The sequence below is a fragment of the Hippoglossus hippoglossus genome, chromosome 17, assembly GCF_009819705.1.
Source record: "Hippoglossus hippoglossus isolate fHipHip1 chromosome 17, fHipHip1.pri, whole genome shotgun sequence".
Lineage (NCBI taxonomy): Eukaryota > Metazoa > Chordata > Actinopteri > Pleuronectiformes > Pleuronectidae > Hippoglossus > Hippoglossus hippoglossus.
Window position 1 is genome coordinate 16,945,390 of NC_047167.1, and position 22,740 is coordinate 16,968,129.

Here is a 22,740-nt window from a genome sequence, read left to right on the forward strand (position 1 = left end):
CCTGCTACTGTCTGCTGGGGATTTCACCTTCTGTTGTCATTCATGTACCTTAAAATGGTAACCCCCCCCCCCCCTCCCAGGCCGAGACAAAGGGTAATGGCATACCTCCGCCAAGGCCCAACAGTCCCCTTAAATACAATCAAGCTGCACCAAATATCACACACTCATAGATATCAGTCCCCTGAATGTGCCCGATCCTTGATTTATTACCTGGGAAAAGGTTGTAAATGTTTAAAAATACTGCAATGTCAAAGAAAGAAAGTGAAAACGCCACCTGATTCGAATGCGCAATAAAATATTATGGGTTCTTCTCTGACCCCGCATCCTTTCACCAAGTTTCATGGTGAATCCGTTCAGTTTCTGTAATCTTGTTTACAATCAAACATAACGTCCGTGGCGGAGGTATAATCAAAGAAAAGGGTACACACTGTCAAAAGCACCCGACCAGGTCAATTATACATATATACTTGAAAGTCGAATGTTTAAAGAGAAAAGAGTATTTTTCTGCACAGGGTTGTCCAAAGAATATGCCTTAAGTGACGTCTCGCACCGTCGCTGCTCAGTTTTACGCATTTTTTTCGGATCAATGAGAATGAAGAAACCATTGAGCTGTGAGGAGAAGAGATGTCAGAGTGAACGAAAGACTTGGATTTCAGACTACTGTACTGTTTAAAGCTTTGTTTACATTATTAATATATTGTGGCACCCCCTTAACCGCTGAGGGTTACTGATGTTTTTTTTTTTTAAGTCTCGTGTAACTTTTGCCAGTATATTTTGGTCAAAAATGTCTTTCTGCATTTTATGTTGTGTTGTAAAGGCAAGAATAATCTACCTAGATGTGTCCTGAACCATATGTCTGTATCCCTCCCTGTTCTTGTTGTTGGGTCATTTTTTGTTTGAAAATGAAAGTCAAGTCCACGAGGGATTCTTATTTATTTGATGAGCATTTTGGACTGATAATCATATTGAAGTGTAATTTTTGATTGCATGCCGAGCTCGCTTGAACCGAGGGAGCGTGTCCTCCTCAAGAAACCATCCACGTGAAGGCTTTGCACAAGACCCAAAGAATGATGCGTAGATTTACTGAATGTCAGAGGGGGAGGGGGAGGAAATGTGAACTTGCACTATACAAGTTGCCAGCAGAAAAAAAAAGAAAATCTCATATGAGCAAAACAATTAAATTAAGTTCCCCAATCCCTCAGAATTGCTTCTCGAAATATGAGACTGGTGATCAAAACCTTTTGTCAAACTGCAATGGTCCATAGAATGTATCTTTTCTCTTCTTTTTGATAATTTAACACTTAATATGCAACTTGCTCTCACACTCTTCACTGAAATACGTTTGATGACCGTGTACAGCCCATCAGTAGTTTTGGTGTCCGGGTGATCTACCTCATGTTTACCATCGTTGTTGTGGGTTGTGAACATATGACGTTAGAGCCATGCGATTGTTGTTGGAAATTTATGAATGTAATAAAAATGACTTCTAAATTTATTGGTGCTTTCTTTAAATTTCTAATAGTAATAATATACATTCAAACTTCCAAGTTTTTTTCATCCCATTATGTCTTTTAACGCAGGCGCCTTGCAACCCCACCAGGTTCCTTTTGCCTGAGGCCCCCACAGTCCCTTGAACCGCTCCTGCTTTTATGGTTGCATTGATCTCATCCCAGAAAAATGTTTCTTTGAGTTTAACTCCAGAAAACATGAGTATGGAGTATTTGTTGAGGTGGTCAAAGGGGTATTCAAGCCTCAATTTCCCTTGGTATAACTCAAGCTCCAGAAGTAGTACATCCTAGAATTCCCACAATGCAACTTGCTTTCATCTTTTAAGACAGTTCCCTGTTGCCTGCTTCCATCCATTTCCAGGAATCCTCTTTGTAATACAAGCTTTCTGTTTGACATTTTAACGGTGAACTACAACCTAGATCACCCTGAAAACACCAGCAGGGTTATTCAGTTATTTATTTGTTTATATTCATTTGTTACATCACAGGCTTAACTCTTAAGTACGTTTACTTAACGGATGATGAAAAAAAATCGTACATGTTTAAGGGACTGACATTTCTGCGTGTGTGCAACTCAGTGCAGATCCAAATCCAGATCAAGTGAATTCTAATGTAGTGCCTCGGGCCTATGTATGTTTGTTGGTTAGCAGGAATACACAAAAATTACTCAACCGATTTACATGAAAGTTTGTGGAGGTGTGGGATATGACCCAAGGAAGAACCCATGGAATTTTGGTGTGGATCCAGTATTCTTACGAGATAAATTCCAACATTTTCACTGCCTTGTAAATTTCTCAAAGAGGAAAGTGTACAGTGCTAGATGTCTTTGCAATATATGGTGATTAAGTGGCCAGTTAGCCTTGGCGGTCATATGCGTTCTCTGAGTGCCCTGCTAGTTGATTTTATTTTAGCGTCCTTCCCATGTATCCGCTCAGTAAAGAAGTGCTGCAAGTGCATTAACACAGAACTCAGGCAGTGTTGTTGAGATGCATGCACTGCCCTGTCCCCAGCCTGTGATTAATAATCCTCTCACTCTCTCCTCTGCATTCAATCCCAGGTGTTTTATTCAGCTGCAGAGTAAATCCCAGGCTCATTTCCTACCAGCCGTCTCTCCCCTCCTCAACGCCCCGGTAAACCCTGCTGTGACCATGCACAATGACCCTTATCACTGTATAGCTCCCTAATGGATGCTGGGATCTTCTCTGGCCTGGCTGTGAGGGTTCAGGGGCACTGTTGGTTTCAGGGGCAGCCCTGTCTCAGCTCCTGCAAGGTAATATTAGAGCACGCTCTCCATCAACCTACGACACTCGTGTGATATAACACAAGGCTATTTTCAGCTAGCTGCAGGCAGGATATGATGAGGAAGAGAGGGCAAAGTGGCCGGCATTCTGATTCATGCACCTCATAATTGCTCTTTTGGGAAAAAGTACAAAGATATTGTGCAGGATGATCGAAGGGGTCTTGTCTCTAAGGATTTCAGATTTCCCATTGGATTCATTTGTCCGAGGGCAAAGGGTTAATTGCCTGCTTCATGACCACAAACCTTGCCATATGTACACATTGGCTTTCTTTGGCTTCTCTTAATTTTTTTTGTTGTGGTGCGCATATTCTGAGATTGATTTCATAGATATTTTAGCAAATGATTTGAAGGAAAGAGAGCAAATGTCTCCTGGTAATTCCCTCTGACCGATTTCTCTCAGTTATTGAGTCCTCAGGCGATGCAGTGCTTAATATTAAACAACTTTTAAGAACATGATTAAAAATATCACAGATCATTATGGCACATAAAACACTTATCCCACTAATCTATAACTATGTAATCACATGGTTCAGATTGTGAAATGAGCAGAGATATCAGCAATATCTTTAATGAAGGGATTCCTGCAGCATAATATCAATTTTCATGGATGGTAACCGAGAGTAAGTCATTTATCCCTCCTGGCAGCCTACTCTAATTACTCTCGGGCTTCCATAAACCATCTCGCTAAAATCAAAGCTCATCTGTCTGTGTGCTCATTGGTGTGGAGGGGGTTGGGGGTGAAGGTAAGTGGAGTGCCAGGGGATTACAGTTCGTCTTTGGTGGATCACATCCACAACTGCAGCAGCAATGCATATCCTATCAGCGGCTAAGCTGATGCGAGCGTGGAGCGAGTCAATTCCACGGGACCGAAACCCAATGCTGTGACGTGGGAGGAGCGGGGAGCGTGACCCCATAGTGACACGCCGGTCATGCAGTTTTATGACAGTTCCAGTAGTAGACTGTTGGATCTGTCTCGCCAAGAGTGAGGTCCTGCATGAGCTGGGACTCCTCATGTAACCGGCGAGCTTCTCTAAACCGGGCAAGTTGGATTTTATATGTACTTAGATGTGAATCCCCATTGAAAGAAAGCCCACAATACACAGTCAGTCAAACAAACCAATATACCACATTGAGGAAATGCATTGCAAGCAGAAGCACATGGGACAGCGGACAAATGGATCTAGACTCCACACTTTAATAATTTATTAAATTCAGCATATTACACTTGATAATGTGCATATACTAGTACTTATACTATAGAGACACTTCTTCAATTTCAAATCTTATTGCTGCATATTCTTTTTTTTATGTAGTGTACAAAATGAAATGCAGCATCCTAAGGGGAAAAAAACATGTCCTTTGTGCTACAGATTACGACATGATGTTAAGTTTCAGGACACGATGACGCCGATGAGACACATGCTACTGCATGGACAATTGGCAGAACAGACACACACCGACAAATTCCACAGGAACAGGAAGTCAAAATCCCTCATGCAGTGCAGCACTGAAAGCCCGGCTGCCAGTCAGATCTGCGCGTCTCGCCGCTGCCAACTCATACACGGTAGCCAGCCGCTTGATCATTGTTGGCAAAACCAAAACACAAAAGGAAAAAAAAGACTGACAACCAGGATCCATCAACGATACCATGCGTCTCGTAAAGCAGCGCCCACCACCACTTACACTGTGTCTTCCTATGTGCGTTACTTCATCCACATCACTGCATCTGGCACCCTCAAGACTTTCTGACACAACGATACCACCAACATCTTCACACAGAAAACTTCACAGGATTCATACACGTTTCTGTTCAGTCTTTGGGACACATTTCATATATCGAATAAAATGAAGTGCCTTGCGTTAATGAATTAAGAGGCATGGTAGTTTGAACTAAAATATAGTGCAATTTAACATTCGTCGTCATTAATGAGTTACTCTCTGTATTATACATTTGTAGAACTATTTGGTGTGCATAAAGGTAGAATGTGTGAAAATAAAAGTGCATGCAGACGGTTAAGGAAAGTTAAGAAGTTAAGAAGATTGATAGCGCTCGTATGGCTCAAGTAGCTAATTAGCTTAGCTTATGTTAGCATGCGCAAGATTCTGATCATCTTATCTTAGTATAAAATGCTGGAATCAAAGGAAAACAGAGAAGCTAACTTTATCCAACACTCACAAAGCCATGCTAGCTGTTTCCCCCTGGTTCCAATCTTTATGCTAGGCTAAGCTAGCTACAATGCTGCTAGCTAACAGCCATACAAGTATAATCTTCAGCTATTTCTTAGCAAGAAAAAAAAATAATTTGCAAACTAGTCTTTTAAAGAAAATAAACTATTGTATGTCAACTGGTGAAAAATCGACCTCTAAATTAGAAAATGCAAACTAACAAAACAATGCTCAAAGGAAAGAAAGCGGTATGAGTAAATAAAGGAAATCCCTGAGGGCTAAAATCCTACTAATGGAGGCGCTAAAAGATGCTTCATGCATAAAGATGATTTGATTTTCATGTACAGTACTTGTGTTAGCCACAGTTTTTTTTTTTAGCTAGCTACTGCAACTACAGGCTTTTCAACAGCGACATGAACAGCTATGCTTGTTTTTTTAATTAGCATACCACTCAGAGTAGGATTACATACAATGACTTGTTAACTAAGGAATAAATATACGAATGTTGAATGCAACACAAATGCTGCATTCAAGACGATGTGCCCTTCAGATAAGAAAGAATCATTTATTTGCTTGTGGAGCAAGAATGGGACGGAGGGAGGGAGGGCAAAGATAGAAGAAAGTCAATGGAGGGAAGGAAAAAGGCAGAATTGGATGAAGTAGAGAAGGGGAGGGAAGGAACAATGGATGGAATGCAGTATGGAGGGATGGAAGGCAAGAGCGACAGAGGAAAAAAGGTCAAGGGAAGGGACGAAGGAACGCATGGTGAAATGGGAAATGGAGGGAATAAAGGATGGAATGCAGCAAGGAAAAATGTGTGACAAAGACGAAAGGAAAGAAAGAGGAATTAATTAAAAAGCTAGAGGAAGTAAAACTAGAGGAACACTGTTATTAGTTCTCTTATCAGGAGAGGTCTTTGAGCCGGCCGCCTTGTTCGATGACTGCCTTGGCAAACTGCTTGAAGACCCGGTCCATGTAAGTGCTCTGTCGAGGCCACAGGCCCTCCAGGAAGCCAATATGGCCGCCATGACAGGTAATGAGTAGGGCCAGGTTGGGATTCTGCTTCACTGCCTCCACTGGAATGGCTGCAGGACACAAAGCATTTGCATACTTTACACAAAGCATTCGCATATACAAATTTCTCAAGGAATAATTAATGGATCTTGATAAAAAAATGAAAAATCAGCCATATTTAGGGCACTGATAACTATGAGTGTGTTTTCGTGGCTTGATTGTATTTAGGGTGGCTGTGGGGCCTTGGCAGTGGTATGCGCTCTAATGACTGACCCTCTAGTTATGAATACATTTACAGCATTGATCACAGTTTAAGAAAACAAATAACAGCCTGATTGTGAGGCCAGGATTTTACAGGAAGTCTTGTTTTGCCGAACGCGGCTGGGACTCACCATGAGACGGAGAGAAGACATCATCAGCAGCGTTCAGACACAGCATTGGCACCTGCACAGATTTCAGCCTGTGGACAGGACTGGCATCGTGGTAGTAGTCGTCATTGGTAGGGTAACCGAACATTATGGAGGTGAACCGCTCGTCGAACTCCCGGATGGTCTTTGCCTGCGGGAGCCGGGTAATATGATTAACTTCTAGCCATCTCATTTAACGAGATTAGCATGTGCAGCCAAGTGTCAGTGAAAATAATCCCTACCTTCATGACATGATCGATGTCGTAACAATTTTCGAGCACTGGTCTGTGTCTGGGGCGGGGGGGATTAAAGTGGAATTGAAAATGCTGAAAAGTCCTACTGCAAAAGCATTACTGTGCATTTATATCATGCCCATATTAATACACAGATTGGAATATATTGACAATATTATAGTTGTTAAACAGCAGTTTTTGACTAAAACTGTACAAAACAGAATACAAAAGAGAAACACTTCAAACCCAAGATAGTCAAGCTCATGAAATGTTTAGCCCCTAGCATTAGCAGTGAGCTAACGACCATGTTAAGCCCGCTCTGGCCTTGGCTGACCTGTGCACGGAGGCTTGTAGGCAGCTGGTGAGGTAGGAGTTGAAGAGGAAACGGTCAAGGGGTTTTTCCAGGGAAGCGGTGCACTCAAATACGTCCCAGCCTGCTGAGAAGACTACGACACCTTTCAGGCAGGTTTCCCGGCCCTTTCGCCCGAGATAATTGGCCAGCATCATCCTGAAGAGGAATCAGGGGTGAGAGGAGAGGGCAGACGGGGGGAAAGGAGAGGGACCGAGAGATGCTTCATTTCTGACCAATCCTTCAATTCATGGGGTTAGAGGTATGCGGTAAAAAATCTCCTTCCATGGCACACTGCACTGAAGAACTGAAGTCATACCACAGCTTCTTCACCTCATACTTTTGCTGTTATTAACAATATATTTCAGTCTCAGATGAATTTATCACTGAGTTACCAACAAATGTGTGCCGTTGTCTTTTGCACCTAAAACATTTGTTCGCATCGTTGTCTGTACTGAAATGTCCAGTTAGGTTGGCAGTGAGTGGCTTCATTACCCGCCCATGGACACGCCAGCAGCCATGATAGGAGCATCTTCATTGGACCTCTGGATGTGCTCGATGACAGTCTCCAGATCCTCTGTGTTGGCTGCACAGTACGTCCTTGGGGTCTAGGTTGAACACAAAATTGTTAAATTAATAATTTCATACATCCCAGTTACGTATTTTCTTTTTGGGCTATCTTGGAAATAGGGGAACTCAAACTCAACTTCTGTATAAAAATATTCCACCTACAGTTTCTTACCGCTTTCCCAAGATATGAGGTAAAATGAGGAAAATAAATAGCGAAAACTATTAAGCGTCATTTGAATATTAACTTACACTACTACTGACACTGCTACTGTCAGAAAATTAGACAAAGATAAAACAGAAAAGTAGCCGTATCGTTTTCTGTGACAACTATGACAGGTGTGCATTTTGGAAATATGATAATATTTCCATGTGTTCAGACCCAGTGGCCTAATGGATAACTCTGGCCCCCTAAACCAGGGATTGTGGGTCTGAAGTGTTTGACAAGTAAACTAATGTCTGCCACTTCAACACTTTCACATAATAAAGGAGACACAGTTGACTATGTCATAAATGTCAAATTAACAAACTAATCGGCAAACACTGAAATAAAATAACATTACACAACCATCCAGGTTTAACTTGACTGAGCCATTATTCTCAGGAGGCTGTTGACTCTTAAGCTATTCAAGGTCCTTCATTAAGATTCAACCAGAAACTCCAGTGTTTCTGCTCTTTCTGTGGGTGGACAAGTTTTAGTAGACAAGCACTCGGGACAGCTTTTGAGGCTGGGGGCACCTTTCACACAGCGTTTCGTTCAAGAGAGCTGGCCTATTTAAACAATAGGCAATATTCACACTAAGTGGACAGAGAGAAAACACTCACAGGAGCGTACAATTGCTAAATTGTTTGTATAGAATTGAGAAAAGGGAGAAAACTCCTCACCATCACCTCTTCATACAGTGCCAACATTTCACTGTCCAACCTGTTTTTTTTTATATCTTAGCACAGGCAATCAGACCAACCATTGTCAACCTTATACTGGTTTAAATTAAACTGAGTGTCACAGTTTCTCTTTCACAGCTGAGACGGAACACGACGAACAGAGCAGCAGGACACAGATCAGCCTGTGATTCCGATTCACGCCCACAAAGAGGAACATTAGATTGATTGTGGGCAATTCCTGCCTGTAATGAAACACCATTTGTGCTTTGGATGAGATCTCTGTGTGGTATAGTGATGAGATGATTAGATCAGGGTGAAACAGTCGTTCATGAAGAACGTGCCTCTGTTCCAAAGCACAGACATACCGAGGGGGAGGCATTAAACACAGTGGGGACGCTGAGCGCTATCAGAGCTCAGGCCCATTCTGTTGGCTAAATATACCCGGGTGTAAGAGGACAGATTAAGCCAGGTGTCAGAACAGCACGTGCTCGACGAGGTCATATTTCTGCGGATCAGCATTAAAATACAGTATCTGCCTGCAATTTAATCCCTGCTGTGCAACAACATTGTCTGTACAGCGTCTGCCCTGGCTCTTGTGACACGTGTGCGGCAGACATGCTCTGGACTGGCTGAAGCCGAGAAAAGGACAACTCTACTGGGAGGCTGTCAGACTGACCAATGAGAGAAACTGTTTGTCCTTAACAGTGCTTTTCATGCTGTGTACATGTCTGTCTTCATGGGAAAGAAAGTTACATAACATAGAACAACAGGGTAAAAACTATGGTTTGATCCTCACCAGTAGCGTTTCTCCAGAAACCCCTCTGTTGTTGAATACCACACACCTGAAATACAAAAAAAAACATATTCTCTTAAATGATCAAAGTCTCATAAATGACTCTTTTAATTGCGCCAATCTACTGATTTTATTTGAAACAAGTTCAAGCAGAGCGGAAACCGACAGAACATTAACCAGTTTTTTGACATTTAATAGATCTTAATTACTTTTTAAGCATAAATGGACAAAATAAATCACTTTAAACAAAATATCTGTTGACTGTTGGTCATGTGAGGACATGTGAAGAGGTCACCTTGGGCTCTGGGAGCATGGGGATGGCATTTGGTGGAAGGATGTGTTATGGGTCAGGAAAGAACCCATTAACGTTTAGTATGGACCCGGCTCGGGGGGATGATCCTGGAATTTTTGTCACTTTCTTTAACTTTGTCCGATTTTCCCCAATAATTAATGAATTTTGATTAATAAAATATCAAAAAATATTTTAGGGGAATAATATCTGAGTGTTTGAATCAATACTTTATCATGACTGGTAATAAGGTTGATGGTTGCTTAATTTAAGAGAATAGAGGCAGTGAGAATGTGCAGAGAGGCACAGCTGTGTGAGGACCGCTCTGTTTACACTGTCGAGCATCAGCATCCTCCTCTCTCCGCACCTCTCACGAGTCATCGTTTATCTGATGGGACTCAGACCCACTGTTTCTATCTGTGTAGCTCAGCAGCGGGGTGGGGCCAGATTGGGAGTTGGGAAAGGGGAGGGGGTAAGGTGGTGGTGGTGGTCCAGTGCTTACACACACACACACACACACACACACACACACACACACACACACACACACACACACACACACACACACACACACACACACACACACACACACACACACACACACACTGCAGCATAGACTTGGAAGCGGGTCTGGGCTAAGCTGCAAAGCTTGTTCAGGGATAAGCTGTAATTCATTAAGCTACACAGACAGGGGTGAGGGGTGGAAGATGCTGAGTTTGCCGGCTCCATTCCCATGCCTTCCCAATTCTGGGTGAAAGAATGAGTGCAGAGAATACAGAAAGGACTGAGTGGAGGGAGAGAAAGGAGAGGGGGGGGGGAGAAAACTGCCTTCCTCTGCATCTCTTCACGCTTGTGCTACGTTTGGCTATTTAAAAAAGGACACAGAGCTCAGCTCCACTTTTTCTGTGCACCTCACCTGAAATGACTCAAAGCCCCCTCTCTCAAGCACCTATTACATTAAAGTTACAGATGCACAACAAAAGTGGACATGAGGTTTCACATTTCAATCAACATTGATATGACTGTGGATGTATTTTTACTTTCATTGGACATGAAATCTGTATTCTAGATGAATAGTAAATTAGAACATAAGGCACAGGGAAGGTCCTTTTTGTGATTCAGTGCCCTGGATTGTGTGCCGAGTGCTGGACCTCGATCAGGTTATCCAGCCAAGACCACCCACCTATAGCCCAGATCCCGGCTCTGCTGGACCATGTGCAGAATGTAGGACTCGCGGCTGGTGCCGGTCAGACCGGGGAGAAGGAGCACCGTGGGCCTGGTTGCAGGGTCGGGATGAGTGAGGCTGTCATCGTTATCAAACCAATCCAAAGAGATCTGTCCTCCATCTGCTGCCTGAATAAGCTCACTGCAGAGACCATCGGGACACGCAACTCAGCAACGCGGGTCTTTCTGAACATTATCATGCATCTGTGTCTCTATGTATCCATTCATTTGTCACATTCAAATGCATGCATACACTCAAACACACACCAACAGGAAAATGTGGATTAAAAAAAGTATTAAAACCAATATTAGATTTGGGTTTAAGTGCATATCTGCTCATGGAACAGTCATTAAAAGCTAAAGATAAAACACATTCGGTTCAGTTCCAGGTAAACACTGTCATTGTATCCATCACACACACACTGCTAAAGGGAATCAGATATGTGAGTGGAACCTTCACTAACAGTTGCCTCAGTTCCCTGGAGATTATCTTGATGGTGTGCGGTGCGACACACAGCGAGTAAAGATAAGGAGGAAGGCTCTGCACCAGTGGGCTCTTATGGTCAATCAATTTCTGGGCTGTACAACCCAGAGCCTAGCAGATGAGGTCATCCATTCACAGTGCCAGTGCATTTTAAAACCTGCAATGCACTTAAACAACAGGCAGCAGCCCACGAGCCAATTTGGCCGGCCGGCGGTAAAGACATCAGCTTGAAATTACAGAACCGCCATGAAATATGCACCTGGGGCGGGCCTTTAACGTCAGGGAGCGGCCGACCAATGATGAGTGTCCATCACACAGGGGTGGGAGGAAAACCTGCTGCCTGTTGTTTACTCAGCACAACAAGATGAGTGAAATTTCACCCAGACAGAGAGACGCACGACAAATAGGACGGTTTTCACTGTGTCTGTCCTTGGATCGACCTTGGGTCACGTCATTATGAGGGGGGGGGGGGATGTCCTGTTGTCCCCGTAGGCAATGTGATAATAAATTCAGCGAATGTGACCATCAGTCACGTTTTGATAACAGAGAGTTGGAGTAGGACGGATAGAGTCGCAGTGCATTATGGGAATATTTATCTCCTTGACTTGGGGACAGCAGCGTATCAAAGGCATAGATCGCATGAATGTCCTTGGGACGGACAAATGACGAGCAATAAAACTGCCACAAAAACAGGAAACTATTATAAATAAATAATAATAACGATCAAATGGGTCAACTTTTGAAAATCCCAGTTAAAAAATCTAGGACAGGTTTCCTTCAGTAATCACCAATATTGGTGATAAACAGTAGTTTAGTTTTAATTGATTTTAAATAAATAATTTTAATTTCTTGTAGCGGTTATGGTTAAGGTTTAGTTTTTATGCGAAAGCTAAAAAAAAATGCAAAAAACGACATTTACAGAATCATATTTATTTTTCTTTCAATCCAACCCTAAGTACCTAGTACAAGACGTGATCACACCACATAATACATGTTGGCCTTTATACTTCGTACACACTTGTATAACTAAACAAAAAGCACGGCCATGGAAAATAGGTAATGTCCTAACACATGAAACAAGTTGTGTGAGAATGTAACACGGATAAATAAGTAATAAATAGTAGTAATGAAAATCAAGGCTGTGTTAATTCGTTTTAATCTCCTTTACACGCGGGGGCCAATACGCAGTTGCAATTAATCTTCAACAGAATGTATGTTATCGAGCAGCAGGCAGAGCGGCCCTACAAAAGATCCTTTCTCCTCTGAGCTTTTGGGTCTTGGTCAAGAACAAGACTGGCATTTGTTCCCAGTTGTGAAAGTGGAAAGAAAGGAATTAGAAAACAGACAATAGCATTTTCTCAGTGACCAAGCTACTTTTGGACGGTTCTCAGTACAGCTGTGCACAGAAGAGTTCTGTGTGTTTTCTCTGCTAATTAATTACACAAACTGACAGAGCAAGACAACTGTCGCTTTAAACACACATTTGTCAAAGGTGAACTTTTTAGCTTGCACGCTCAACACCTGTCTCTCAGTGGTTATGACTCCTTTGACTGCTTTATGAGTTAAAATGCACATTTGAACCATGTGAAACTTGTCTGCTTGCGAAGTGAAACACATGTTCAACTTGTGTAATGGATGATTAGCGTGTCATTCATGATGAGGACTTACTTTCTGTAAACAACCCCAGGTTTGGCTGTGACGAAGGGTCTGAGCAGAGTCTGGATGCGGCTCTCCCAGCACCAAAAGGTGGGGTAGTAGGTCTCCGACACCACCGGACATTGTTCCTTCAGGAACTGGTAGAACTTCTTACCCCCCGAGATGAGTTGTGGCTTCTGAAAAATACAAGTAAATGAAGTGTGGCACAGTCAGTGAGTCAAAAATGGACTTTTGCAACCTTGAGGATTACTCCTTGCGTTGTTATATAACATGACATCTGCTCTATGACTTTTTTTTTTAAAACTTGTTGTCTTATTCTCTCTGGACTTAACTTCGAACAGGCTGATTCATATATTAAACTTGTTTAACATTAAAACATAACACTTAACATAGAGGATATTATTAGGTTATTACTGAGAACAGCCTACTGACCATGGAGTAAGAGGAACATGAGATAAACATGTGACATTGGCATGAACCTGCCAATTGGGCCTTTATACAATTGGCCAGACTGATGATTAACATTAGGCATCCATTAACTTTGCATATATATACACACACAAGTATATATATATTTGTATTAGGGCTGGGCAATAAAACACTATCAATAATTATCATATATCATTTTCATCAATACAAATACAACAAGGGTTCAATATATATCGATGTAGAGGGTATGCATTATGTAAGCACAGTAGAACACATCATTGATTGACCTCAGATTTGTGTTTTGTTGTTTATTAAGTGTTTGTCATTCTCTGTCCAGTTAAGTAAAGACGAGTTTAAATCCACAACCTTCACTCAGGAGCAAAGCTTTATTATTACATATATACACATTACATATACTGTACAAGGGGGCTTATTGATGTATATATAATCTAATATAGTCATTTTACTGCTCGTTTTAGAGATAGTATTGGTCTTGATTGTAATATAGCACGAAGTCCAGGTCATTTCATTCGAGTTTAATTCCAACATTTATCATTTTAATGTAAGTAGGTATTTTAATGTATTTATGTACAAACTATTTTTTTCTCTACTTGCTCGTGTTATCATCCTGTGCCACTGCACTTTACTTTATAACACTTCTATACAAACCACTACAGTGAGAGGTTTACATGTATTGTTTTGTATTGTATGGTACTGGACTTGTTTTTATCATGAGCTCTTTCTACCTTGCTTTTATTTTAACTTAACTATTGCACTGCTGAGCTGAACTGTCATTGTACTGTTGACCCTGTGTTAACTGCATATGACAAATACAAATTTAAACTTGAAAAATATTATGTACATGTACATGTTTTTTTTTTATTTTTCTATTTTTATTATCTTGTCTATTCTCTTGTAGATCAATGAGGTTTTATCTTATCTTATCTTTAACTAACTACATGCATTGTCTGTATTAATATCTTGTAAATATTAGTTATAAAGTTACAATTATGTAATATGCTCAGTCTCTCGGGGTCATCCAGTGACTGATAGCGGTTAAACACCAGCACATCATCCCACCTATCGCCTCCTACCTACCGGAATCTCTGCTGCTGTCATGTTAGCCTAGCTTAGCCGGTGCTGACATCTGACTTTAACCGTGAGGCTAATCGTTCATAAAGCGCAGTTACATAAGGGCTGCATGGAGGAGAATATGGCCCCCGGGTACAGATGCTGCCTTAAAGAAGCGTGTCATGCAGCCTGATGTGATCCATCCATCCCCACATGTGCAGACATGAGCCCACCACCACCTCCACCTCCTCCACCTCCTCCACCACCACCGGCGGAGCGGAGCGATGCAACCCGGGCATCATCACCCTCCATCCGCCAAGCCGACCGCAGCAGCGCCGCCTCCCCCCGGTCATTACCCGGCGAGGAGCGCACAGACCCCTGGTGCAGCAGCAGCAGCAGCAGCAGCTCGGCTCGTATAAAACATGATCTCACTCGGTGCTTACCTTCGCTACTGAGATCAGGTAGTAGCAGGTGTACGCTGCGCTGAAGCCCAGCACCAGGGACAGTCCCACTCCCGTGCCGAGCAGCCCCACTCTCACTTGGTTCTCCAGATAATGCGACAGGTCCCGGGTCAAGATGTTGAAGTTGAAGTCCAGCGAGATCATTGCAAGCTGCCGGTGTTCCCCCCCCCCTGCAGAGTAACGGCGGCTCGGCTGGTGTCCAGCGGCTTGTGTGTGCCTGAGAGCCCGCTGTGAAGGAGACAGTCAAGAGGACCTGATGTGCAGGAGATATATAAGTGTAATGCCGAGTGGGGGCGCTCTTTGGCCAGATCTCTACACGCACGCACATACACAAACACACACATACACTGTCGCCTCCTGCCGGCTGTAGAGGTGATGTGAGGCCTCTGCAGTCAGTGGGATCACCATGTATAAGTCTAGACAAGTGAGTGGTGAATGAAATATGTGTTTTACACCTGAACACTTTCAGCTTTTAAACATTATTGTAACTATTGATAAAGATGATTATTTACTGCTGTGGTAGAGGACGAGGCCACTATCTCAGGGGCCACACACAGACCCACTGGGGCCAATGTATGGTGGCCGAGAGAGCTCAATGCACTGCAAATAGAAACAAAGTTCAACTTCATCAATTTGACGACAAAAAGTCACAACACATGCAAATACAGTAACTGTGTGCAGTTTGCCGACACAAGAACTGTTTCCAGGGGACCCAAAAAAGTGATGAACGTGGCTGTAGTTCAACGCTTTGTAAAGTTCCATCACCACTAACGAGTAGTAGACTTCAATAACTTTATTTGCAGCGCGTTTCTGTATCTTTCTGTTCTTTTTGCAGCGCATCGGTCAACAAATTGATCTTAATTTGCAGGTGTTTTTCCTTTTTGCAATGCGTTAAGCTCTCTCGGCCACCGTACAATTGCCTCCAAGTTAGCAGTGTGGTAATTTAATCAACAGATATTTTATAGTATGTATGCAGTGAACCACTAAACATCCACATAGTATTTTAATAGTATTGATACAGTAAAGGCTAGTGTGAGTTGTGATTATTTAATAAATAAATAATAAAATAGTAAATACATATTATTACTTTATAAACTAAAAAGGCAAATCAACAAAAGCGTTAAATTTCCAGCAGCTGGTGACCTTTGACCCATTCATGAAACAGTTTCTTCTCTGTGGGTTGGATCTCATGTAATTATGAATTATTGAATTAATGTCAGCTTCCAATACCTTCAGCACTTTATATTCCTATAATAATTAGAAGAAGAAGAAGAAGAAGAAGAAGAAGTTTTGTTTGTATAACACAGTTATTACAAAGTGTTTTACAAAGAGGACAAATTAAAACAAGAAAACAAAACATCAAACATAAAAAAATACAAAAAAACAATAAGATATACACAATAGAAATTGCATGTTTATATACACATTTAAGTATATTAGGCTTATAAAGGTACTTTTTACATTTGACTTATATCTTTATGTCATTAGTGTATTTGCTAAATACTTTTTTCTCTCTGAAATCAACCACACTTCACAAGTTCTGACTTATTCTGTCATCGTGTTTATTTATAAATATGTGTACTTGTCTGCTAACTATTATAAACATTCACAAAGAGCGAGCTATTATCTGAAAACATCACATTGATAAATATCTTCTTGTATCTGCTCCGTTATTTTTGTAATGCTGACAAAAAAAGAAGAAAAAAACCGGGTTTTGCATCACGCAGATGCGCACGCGCGCCGTGGGCCGAAGCGTCGCTTGTTTTCCAGCCTCTCGTCTTCGGGCTTTGTCGGTCGCCTCCGGAGCGAGTTGTTGCTGGGTCTCAACGATGATTGACAATAATGGCGACGCGTTCATTCTGAGTTGACTCCCGGGAACCGTGTCTGGCCGACAAAGGGAGCGTCTCGGGCGGATCGCGGGCACCGCACTCAGCGCCATTCGGGACAAACAAGCACAAAGAGGAGCACATCCACCTCAGCGGGGAAACCCGGGCAGCTTTATCCTGCTAGCACCGCGACAGCTAGCAACTCGTACCGCCAGCTAGCCAAGTTGAGGAGGTGGTGGTGTTGGTGTGTGTGGAGTGGAGGAGAGGCACAGGGAGCCTGGGAGATCCTGCTCAGTTAGCTATGTGGCGACTTGAGGGGCTTTTATGGTAACTAGTTTATTAACCTCAGAGGCCACACGCAGGAGACCCAGTTAGCTTGTTCCAGTAGTTTGTTGTCTAAACAGCCTCCACAGGCAGCTAACTTAGCTACCCAGCTAGCAGGGCTAGCTTTGTGGATTGTTCCAGTCTCGTCGCCACTCGGCGTTTGGAAACGGACCTCCCCCTCCCCGGTAGCTGGCTAGCTAAGGCTGCTTAGCCCTCTAACTTGTACGAATCGCTGGGGAACAGCGAGCCCTCTTTCGGAAATGACTACCGGCAGGAATAACCGGGCGATGATGGAAGGAGTCGGGGCGAGGGTGGTCCGCGGACCCGACTGGAAGTGGGGGAAGCAGGACGGCGGAGAGGGACATGTTGGCACCGTCAGGAGTTTTGAAAGTCCAGAGGAGGTGGTGGTTGTCTGGGATAACGGGACGGCGGCGAACTACCGTTGTTCCGGAGCCTACGACGTGAGGATACTGGACAGTGCACCAACAGGTAACTTTACACCAGCTGGCTTTGTTTGTGTTTGTTTCGATCCGAGGACCAGCGACCTCCGGTGCGTCCTGAGCTCGTCCCTAGCCTCTCCTAGCTTCACTTTTTGGGGGCTACTGGGTTGATCAGACAACCACACAGCGAAATCAACATTAAAAGATTAGATTACGACAGTGTCTTAAAGTCTCTGCCCTTTAAAATGGTTGTTTTGGAGGCAGCAGATGAGTTGTGTGTAGTTTCCTCTGTGATGGACGCACCCTAACCCAGTTTGCATAAAACCAAGACCTATTGTCTGAAAAGAGGTCAACAGTGTAGCTCTGACCACATCCTTGCCGATCATATAAATAATGTTTATAGTTTGTCCGCGGTTTGTGTGAGGAAATGAGTTGAATTGTTTTTGGTTCTATAGATTCTGAAGTATAAAAACCCTGTTTTGGAAAGCGACATCAAGAGGTCTTGAATTTGTCAGAATGAGTCTCAAAGTATTTATATCATCAAGTGTAGGATTTGGTGGGAATTAACATAGCCATCCTAAAAAAGTGAAGATAATTTAAACAACTCTCATTGTGCACAAATCATGTATCTCAAATCCAATAACTTGTATACATAGTGATTACAAAGCGTTGTAAAGTTATTCTCGTACACTATTACATGACACAACCCTGGTTTATTTACTTAACACTATCCACCCCCCCCAGGCATCAAACATGATGGAACCATGTGTGACACCTGCCGTCAACAGCCTATCATAGGCATTCGCTGGAAATGTGCTGAATGCACCAACTACGACCTCTGCACAACCTGTTACCATGGAGACAAACATCACCTGAGACACCGGTTCTACAGGATCACCACCCCAGGCAGTGAGAGGTTAGTTAACCCTGCAAAGTTTCCTATTGGGCTGCAACTTACACCCACCAATGACAAAGTGGACACAAGGTAGCCAGGTAGTCCCTGCACTCCACAGTGACATAGTTTAGCTTTATGCTGCTGTGTGTGTGTGTGTGTGTGTGTGTGTGTGTGTGTGTGTGTGTGTGTGTGTGTGTCTTTCTGTGCACCCTGGCTCTCAGGCAGACAGAATCTACTGTACCCCTGTGCTCCCAGCCCTCAGTTGCCAGGCAACAATTCAGCCTCATTTTAAGATTAAGTCAGACCAATAGAGTAACAGGCTCTAAATTTCCAAGATCATTTTTGTTTTGATGTCCATGGGTGTAGATTGAAGTATAGGCAGTTATGACATCTCCCTACCTGTGTCAAAGGGTCGCCAAATTGTCCCAACTAATGATCCTGCCAAACGTCTTAACTGAGCAAAATGAACATCAGTTGATATTACACTTACATTTCAGTTGCTAGGCATTGGCTAAGTTGTGAGGCGAAAAATCTGCTCCTTTTTAAGAACCAAAGTGCAAGCAACAGCTGAGCTCAGTGTACAAGAATGTTGTGTAATAAACCCAGACATGTATCTTCCTTGAAATTAGCTGGAGAAATATTGAATACCACCCTCCCTCTTCCTTGAGAGGATCAAGGATCTTCTTCTTTCTGCATGTTGGTTATTAAGACATGAACATTCTTATGTAGTAAATTGTCCAACTTATTTGTTTGTTTATGTCAGTCATGATTTTATTCTCCGGTGTCCTAGTGAAAGATATTCTTTTACGTTCAGGGGCTTAATTGACAATAATCCAAGATAATGTTTTTCGTTAATATTAAGCGATCGATGTGGCTCTATTATGAAATCCTGGACTTGTGTCCAAAATAAACAATATGAAATGAATACAGAATGTCAGAGTAGATTTTAAAATGCCTCACAACAAAAAGTTGCTTCAAACCGACTAGCCTGTCTTACATAGTCTAAACCTAAAAGTCTAAAATATCAAGATTTATTGTCATTAAAAACTTAAAATACAGGTATTGAAAATGTTCGCACCAAAGTAAAAACAAAATACAGATGGTTTTAAAAGTGACTTCATATGATAAACAGAGAGAGTAAATATGTTTGAACACATCACCATGTAAGACAGCTTCCTGTAAAAATACTCATTATTGTGTAATAACTGTCTTAGAAGATAGTAATTACATCACAACAATACAAAAGAATAACACTCTGTAAGTACAACCCAGTGTTTTCACTTCATTCGGTCTCAGGCATTCATTGTGCTTATTATTATTATTTATCCAATGTCAGTCTGTCATTTTGTCACAGTGGAATTCCCCTTGTTGTCTCTTTCGCTCTGTATTTGCTGCTGGAAACTATGTGTAAAATTACCACTCGTGTGAACTCAGCCCTTCCCTACTTGTTAACAACCATAACTACACTTAAGCTTTTACAATTTTTTTAGCTGTTGTACTGTGTCACCTTCAAAAGTGTTGACATTATCAGCATAATTTGTTTTCATTGCTAAAAGCAGACTCTGCAAAAGTCTAACCCCTTTTTTTTATGATCGAATTAGACAGTTTGAAGTTTTTTTAGTGAGGACATTGGAGGTTGGTGCAGAAGCTTTTACAGTTTGGGCAAACTTCAAACTGGGGCATGATCTGTGGCAATCAGAGCAAGGCACGTGTGCACAATAATGGCCCTGTATGGGTTTATTTTTTAAGTTTTCAAAATAAATTCAAAGGCATTTTGAAAAATTAACTCCTATGCCCTTGAAAAAATGTCTAGTGGAAATGATGATTCAGGGTGGGTGTGTGGAAATGTGCATGTACGGACAGATCAAATTCTTAATGGCAGCTTTAGTCTGTGCCCTCAGTGATGCTCTGATATCATGATCACGGATATTAAGGACGCTAATGTGGAGCGATCAGATCCATTACCGATTTAATTGTAAATGCTTAAACTACATTATTTGGACTAGTGTGTATACATACCAACTAAATTCCACAACCTTCATTTGATTATGTTGTTCCAGACACGCTTAGTACTGCGATGACACTTAATCCATTTCAGACCCGTCTCACCCAAACACCATATTTTAGTAAATGAACACATGGCCCAACAGCTGGCAGCCTTTTCAACTAAGTGCGAGTTCAGTTCCCTAGAGAATGACGTTACATAATGCACAATGGGTGCTGGAGGTCTCCCCAGCTCGCACCGCTCTGGCAGCACGGTGGGCTGTTTTGTTACACCACATTAGATTCTTTCACTAACTGCCGAAGAGGGAGTGGTTTGAAGCCACAAGCTGTTAAGGCTGGTTAGACCTACACTGTCCAGCTGCCGCGTCTCCCACCAGGGCTCACATTGTTGTTTGATGGTTAGAGCTCAGCTGGGTGTTTTATTTCCTATTTACCTTATTGGTCAGGAGTTCAAGTATAGGGATTCAAAAAATGTCCAAATTCAGCATTTGATTACAGTGTTATTTAATGGTTGTGGGCCATGGTTGAAAAGGGCAGTAATTGTCAGTAAGGTGTTAATGCTGTACCGCCACAAAGATGACTGTTATTCGTAATGTTACGACATGGCACCTACAACTTAATGACACACAAAGTGTTCCTTGCCTTTACAATGGCATTATAAAAGCAGCAGACAGTCATGATTAACTGTGACCTTTCAGAAAGCTCTTCTCTGCCCACTGTGAAATGTGATTTCAAAGAACTGAAGAGATTGGTCACTAGTGATGTGTCGATTGTTTCCCCTAGAATTTTTTTTGGTGCTTGGTACTTCTGACTACAAAAAACACAAATCAAGAAACAGAGAGTGGAAAAATAAAGGTGCTCAGAAATGCAAAAACTGTGAGCCAAAGACCTTTTTTCTAATTTAAAACTATGCCCAAAGACTAGTGACGACTGAGTTCCCCCCCCCCCCCCCCATGTTGTGTTTTGTTTGCGTTATTTTTTTGCTCCGTTTACAATGGGGGTTCTCATCCTCTGTAGCATTATAGAGGAAATCCTGCGGAAATTGTGTTTCTGCTTTGATTTATTTTCCAGTCATCACGCATCTGTTGCTCAATGCTCAGACAGTTATAATGGTTGTCAGGGACTGCGTGGTTGATACAGCAGTTTAGATGCTGGTGCTTTGTCTGTAGCCATGTTACATTTGAAACTAATTCACACCAAAACTTCAGAAAAAGTTTGCACACTTGCAAAGGCAGTTAGGGACACAAAGTAGAAGGAGGGAGGGTGACAAGGGGATCATTTTAAATCTGTTTTATTTAACAATTGTTGTGGAGCAGGCACTGGCATCCCTTCTGCAATTTATATTTGCGAGTAATTGAAAAACAGTGAATCGATCCGTGTAAACAGAGCCTCTGCAAACACCTGCTGTTGACTGCTCTGTTTGACTCTGTCATATAAGCGATTAAAGCATAGACCAATTGAAACTAATCATCTCTGTGTATAAACTTTTTCAATCTGAGCAGAGTCCTTTTGGAGTCGCGTCGCAAGTCGAAGAAAATCACGGCCAGAGGGATCTTCACTGGCGGCCGGGTGGTGCGAGGTGTGGACTGGCAGTGGGAGGACCAGGATGGAGGCAATGGGAGGAGAGGAAAGGTAGGGTCCCAGACAAGGAGGTAGAGCCTGTTACTCTATTCCACTCCATTTGTTTTGATCATTCAAACCTGCAGTTGTGACCTGTAAATATGTGCAACAAGGAGATGTTGTGTGTGATCTTTAATATGTGAATGGATAGTAGGACACACATTTCAACCAGGGAAAATTATCTTTTTATTAGTCTGCCACTTTCAAAATGATTTATTATTGTTATATATTAAAAGCAAACATTGTACTCGATGCTAAGACCAATGCTACAAAAGAGAAAGAAAAATTTGTCTCCAATAAATCCTTACAATAAATCTGTAAAGTGAGCTTCAAGTGTGCAGATAGATGTCTACATTTTGCCGAACGTACAGCGCAGCTAAAAGGTGAAAGGCACCGTTAAGAAATATGACCAAAACTCAACTCTATGTCAAAGCTGCACACTTAAAGTGGTTAATAAATCCCTGGAGGTAAGGCAGACTTTGCCAGAAGCAATTAGAACCACATGTGTGTTACAGAGCAGAGCATGACCCCCTCCTGAGGGCTGTGCACACGTAAAAGAAACACGGTTTGCTTACCTCAAACAGTCTTAGGGTGGAAAAAAGAAACGTGCATCTTGTAGTATGGATATATGTATATCAATCATCCAGTGTAATTTATACATAAACCAAAATACGAGTAAGCATCTTTTCCTCCCTCAATTTGTCAACTACATACTGATATATCACTATACTGTAACTGAAGTGAAGCTTTAAATAGTAGTTGATTGAAAATGAATGCTTTTATTGGGGTTTACAT

At 42.1% G+C, this 22,740-nt stretch overlaps 2 protein-coding genes and 1 long non-coding RNA gene across 3 annotated transcripts in view; 2 read left to right on the forward strand and 1 right to left on the reverse strand.

Annotated features, from left to right (window-relative positions):
- The first annotated feature begins 253 nt into the window (after positions 1–253).
- Positions 254–5,128, forward strand: LOC117777706. The gene is made up of 3 exons (XR_004616648.1): positions 254–752; positions 2,879–2,884; positions 4,989–5,128. It is a non-coding gene; the product is annotated as an uncharacterized LOC117777706 (long non-coding RNA).
- abhd3 (abhydrolase domain containing 3, phospholipase) lies at positions 4,991–15,111 on the reverse strand. Its single transcript, XM_034612585.1, has 9 exons — positions 14,819–15,111; positions 12,888–13,051; positions 10,695–10,877; positions 9,226–9,271; positions 7,473–7,585; positions 6,963–7,136; positions 6,638–6,686; positions 6,381–6,546; positions 4,991–6,059 (listed from the first exon to the last, which is right to left on the reverse strand). Exons 1-9 carry the CDS (start codon positions 14,978–14,980, stop codon positions 5,878–5,880), a joined length of 1,239 nt encoding a protein of 412 aa, XP_034468476.1. The 5' UTR covers positions 14,981–15,111; the 3' UTR covers positions 4,991–5,877.
- Positions 15,112–16,565: 1,454 nt separating this feature from the next.
- mib1 (mindbomb E3 ubiquitin protein ligase 1) overlaps positions 16,566–22,740 on the forward strand; it is a 52,729-nt gene continuing 46,554 nt past the window's right edge. Inside the window, 3 exon segments of the mRNA XM_034612584.1 lie at positions 16,566–17,475; positions 18,171–18,342; positions 21,828–21,957. Of these exon segments, the coding sequence (XP_034468475.1) occupies positions 17,247–17,475; positions 18,171–18,342; positions 21,828–21,957 (531 nt within the window). The 5' untranslated portion in view covers positions 16,566–17,246.

What these genes read in the sequence shown, in the direction of transcription:
- abhd3 (XM_034612585.1), bottom strand. Translation starts at nt 14,980, where the DNA reads ATGATCTCGCTGGACTTCAACTTCAACATCTTGACCCGGGACCTGTCG. An exon ending in ACCTGATCTCAGTAGCGAAG is followed by an intron (nt 13,052 to 14,818) that starts GTAAGCACCGAG and finishes TGTATTTTTCAG; the next exon opens with AAGCCACAACTCATCTCGGG. An exon ending in GCTGGCGTGTCCATGGGCGG is followed by an intron (nt 7,137 to 7,472) that starts GTAATGAAGCCA and finishes ATTCCTCTTCAG; the next exon opens with GATGATGCTGGCCAATTATC.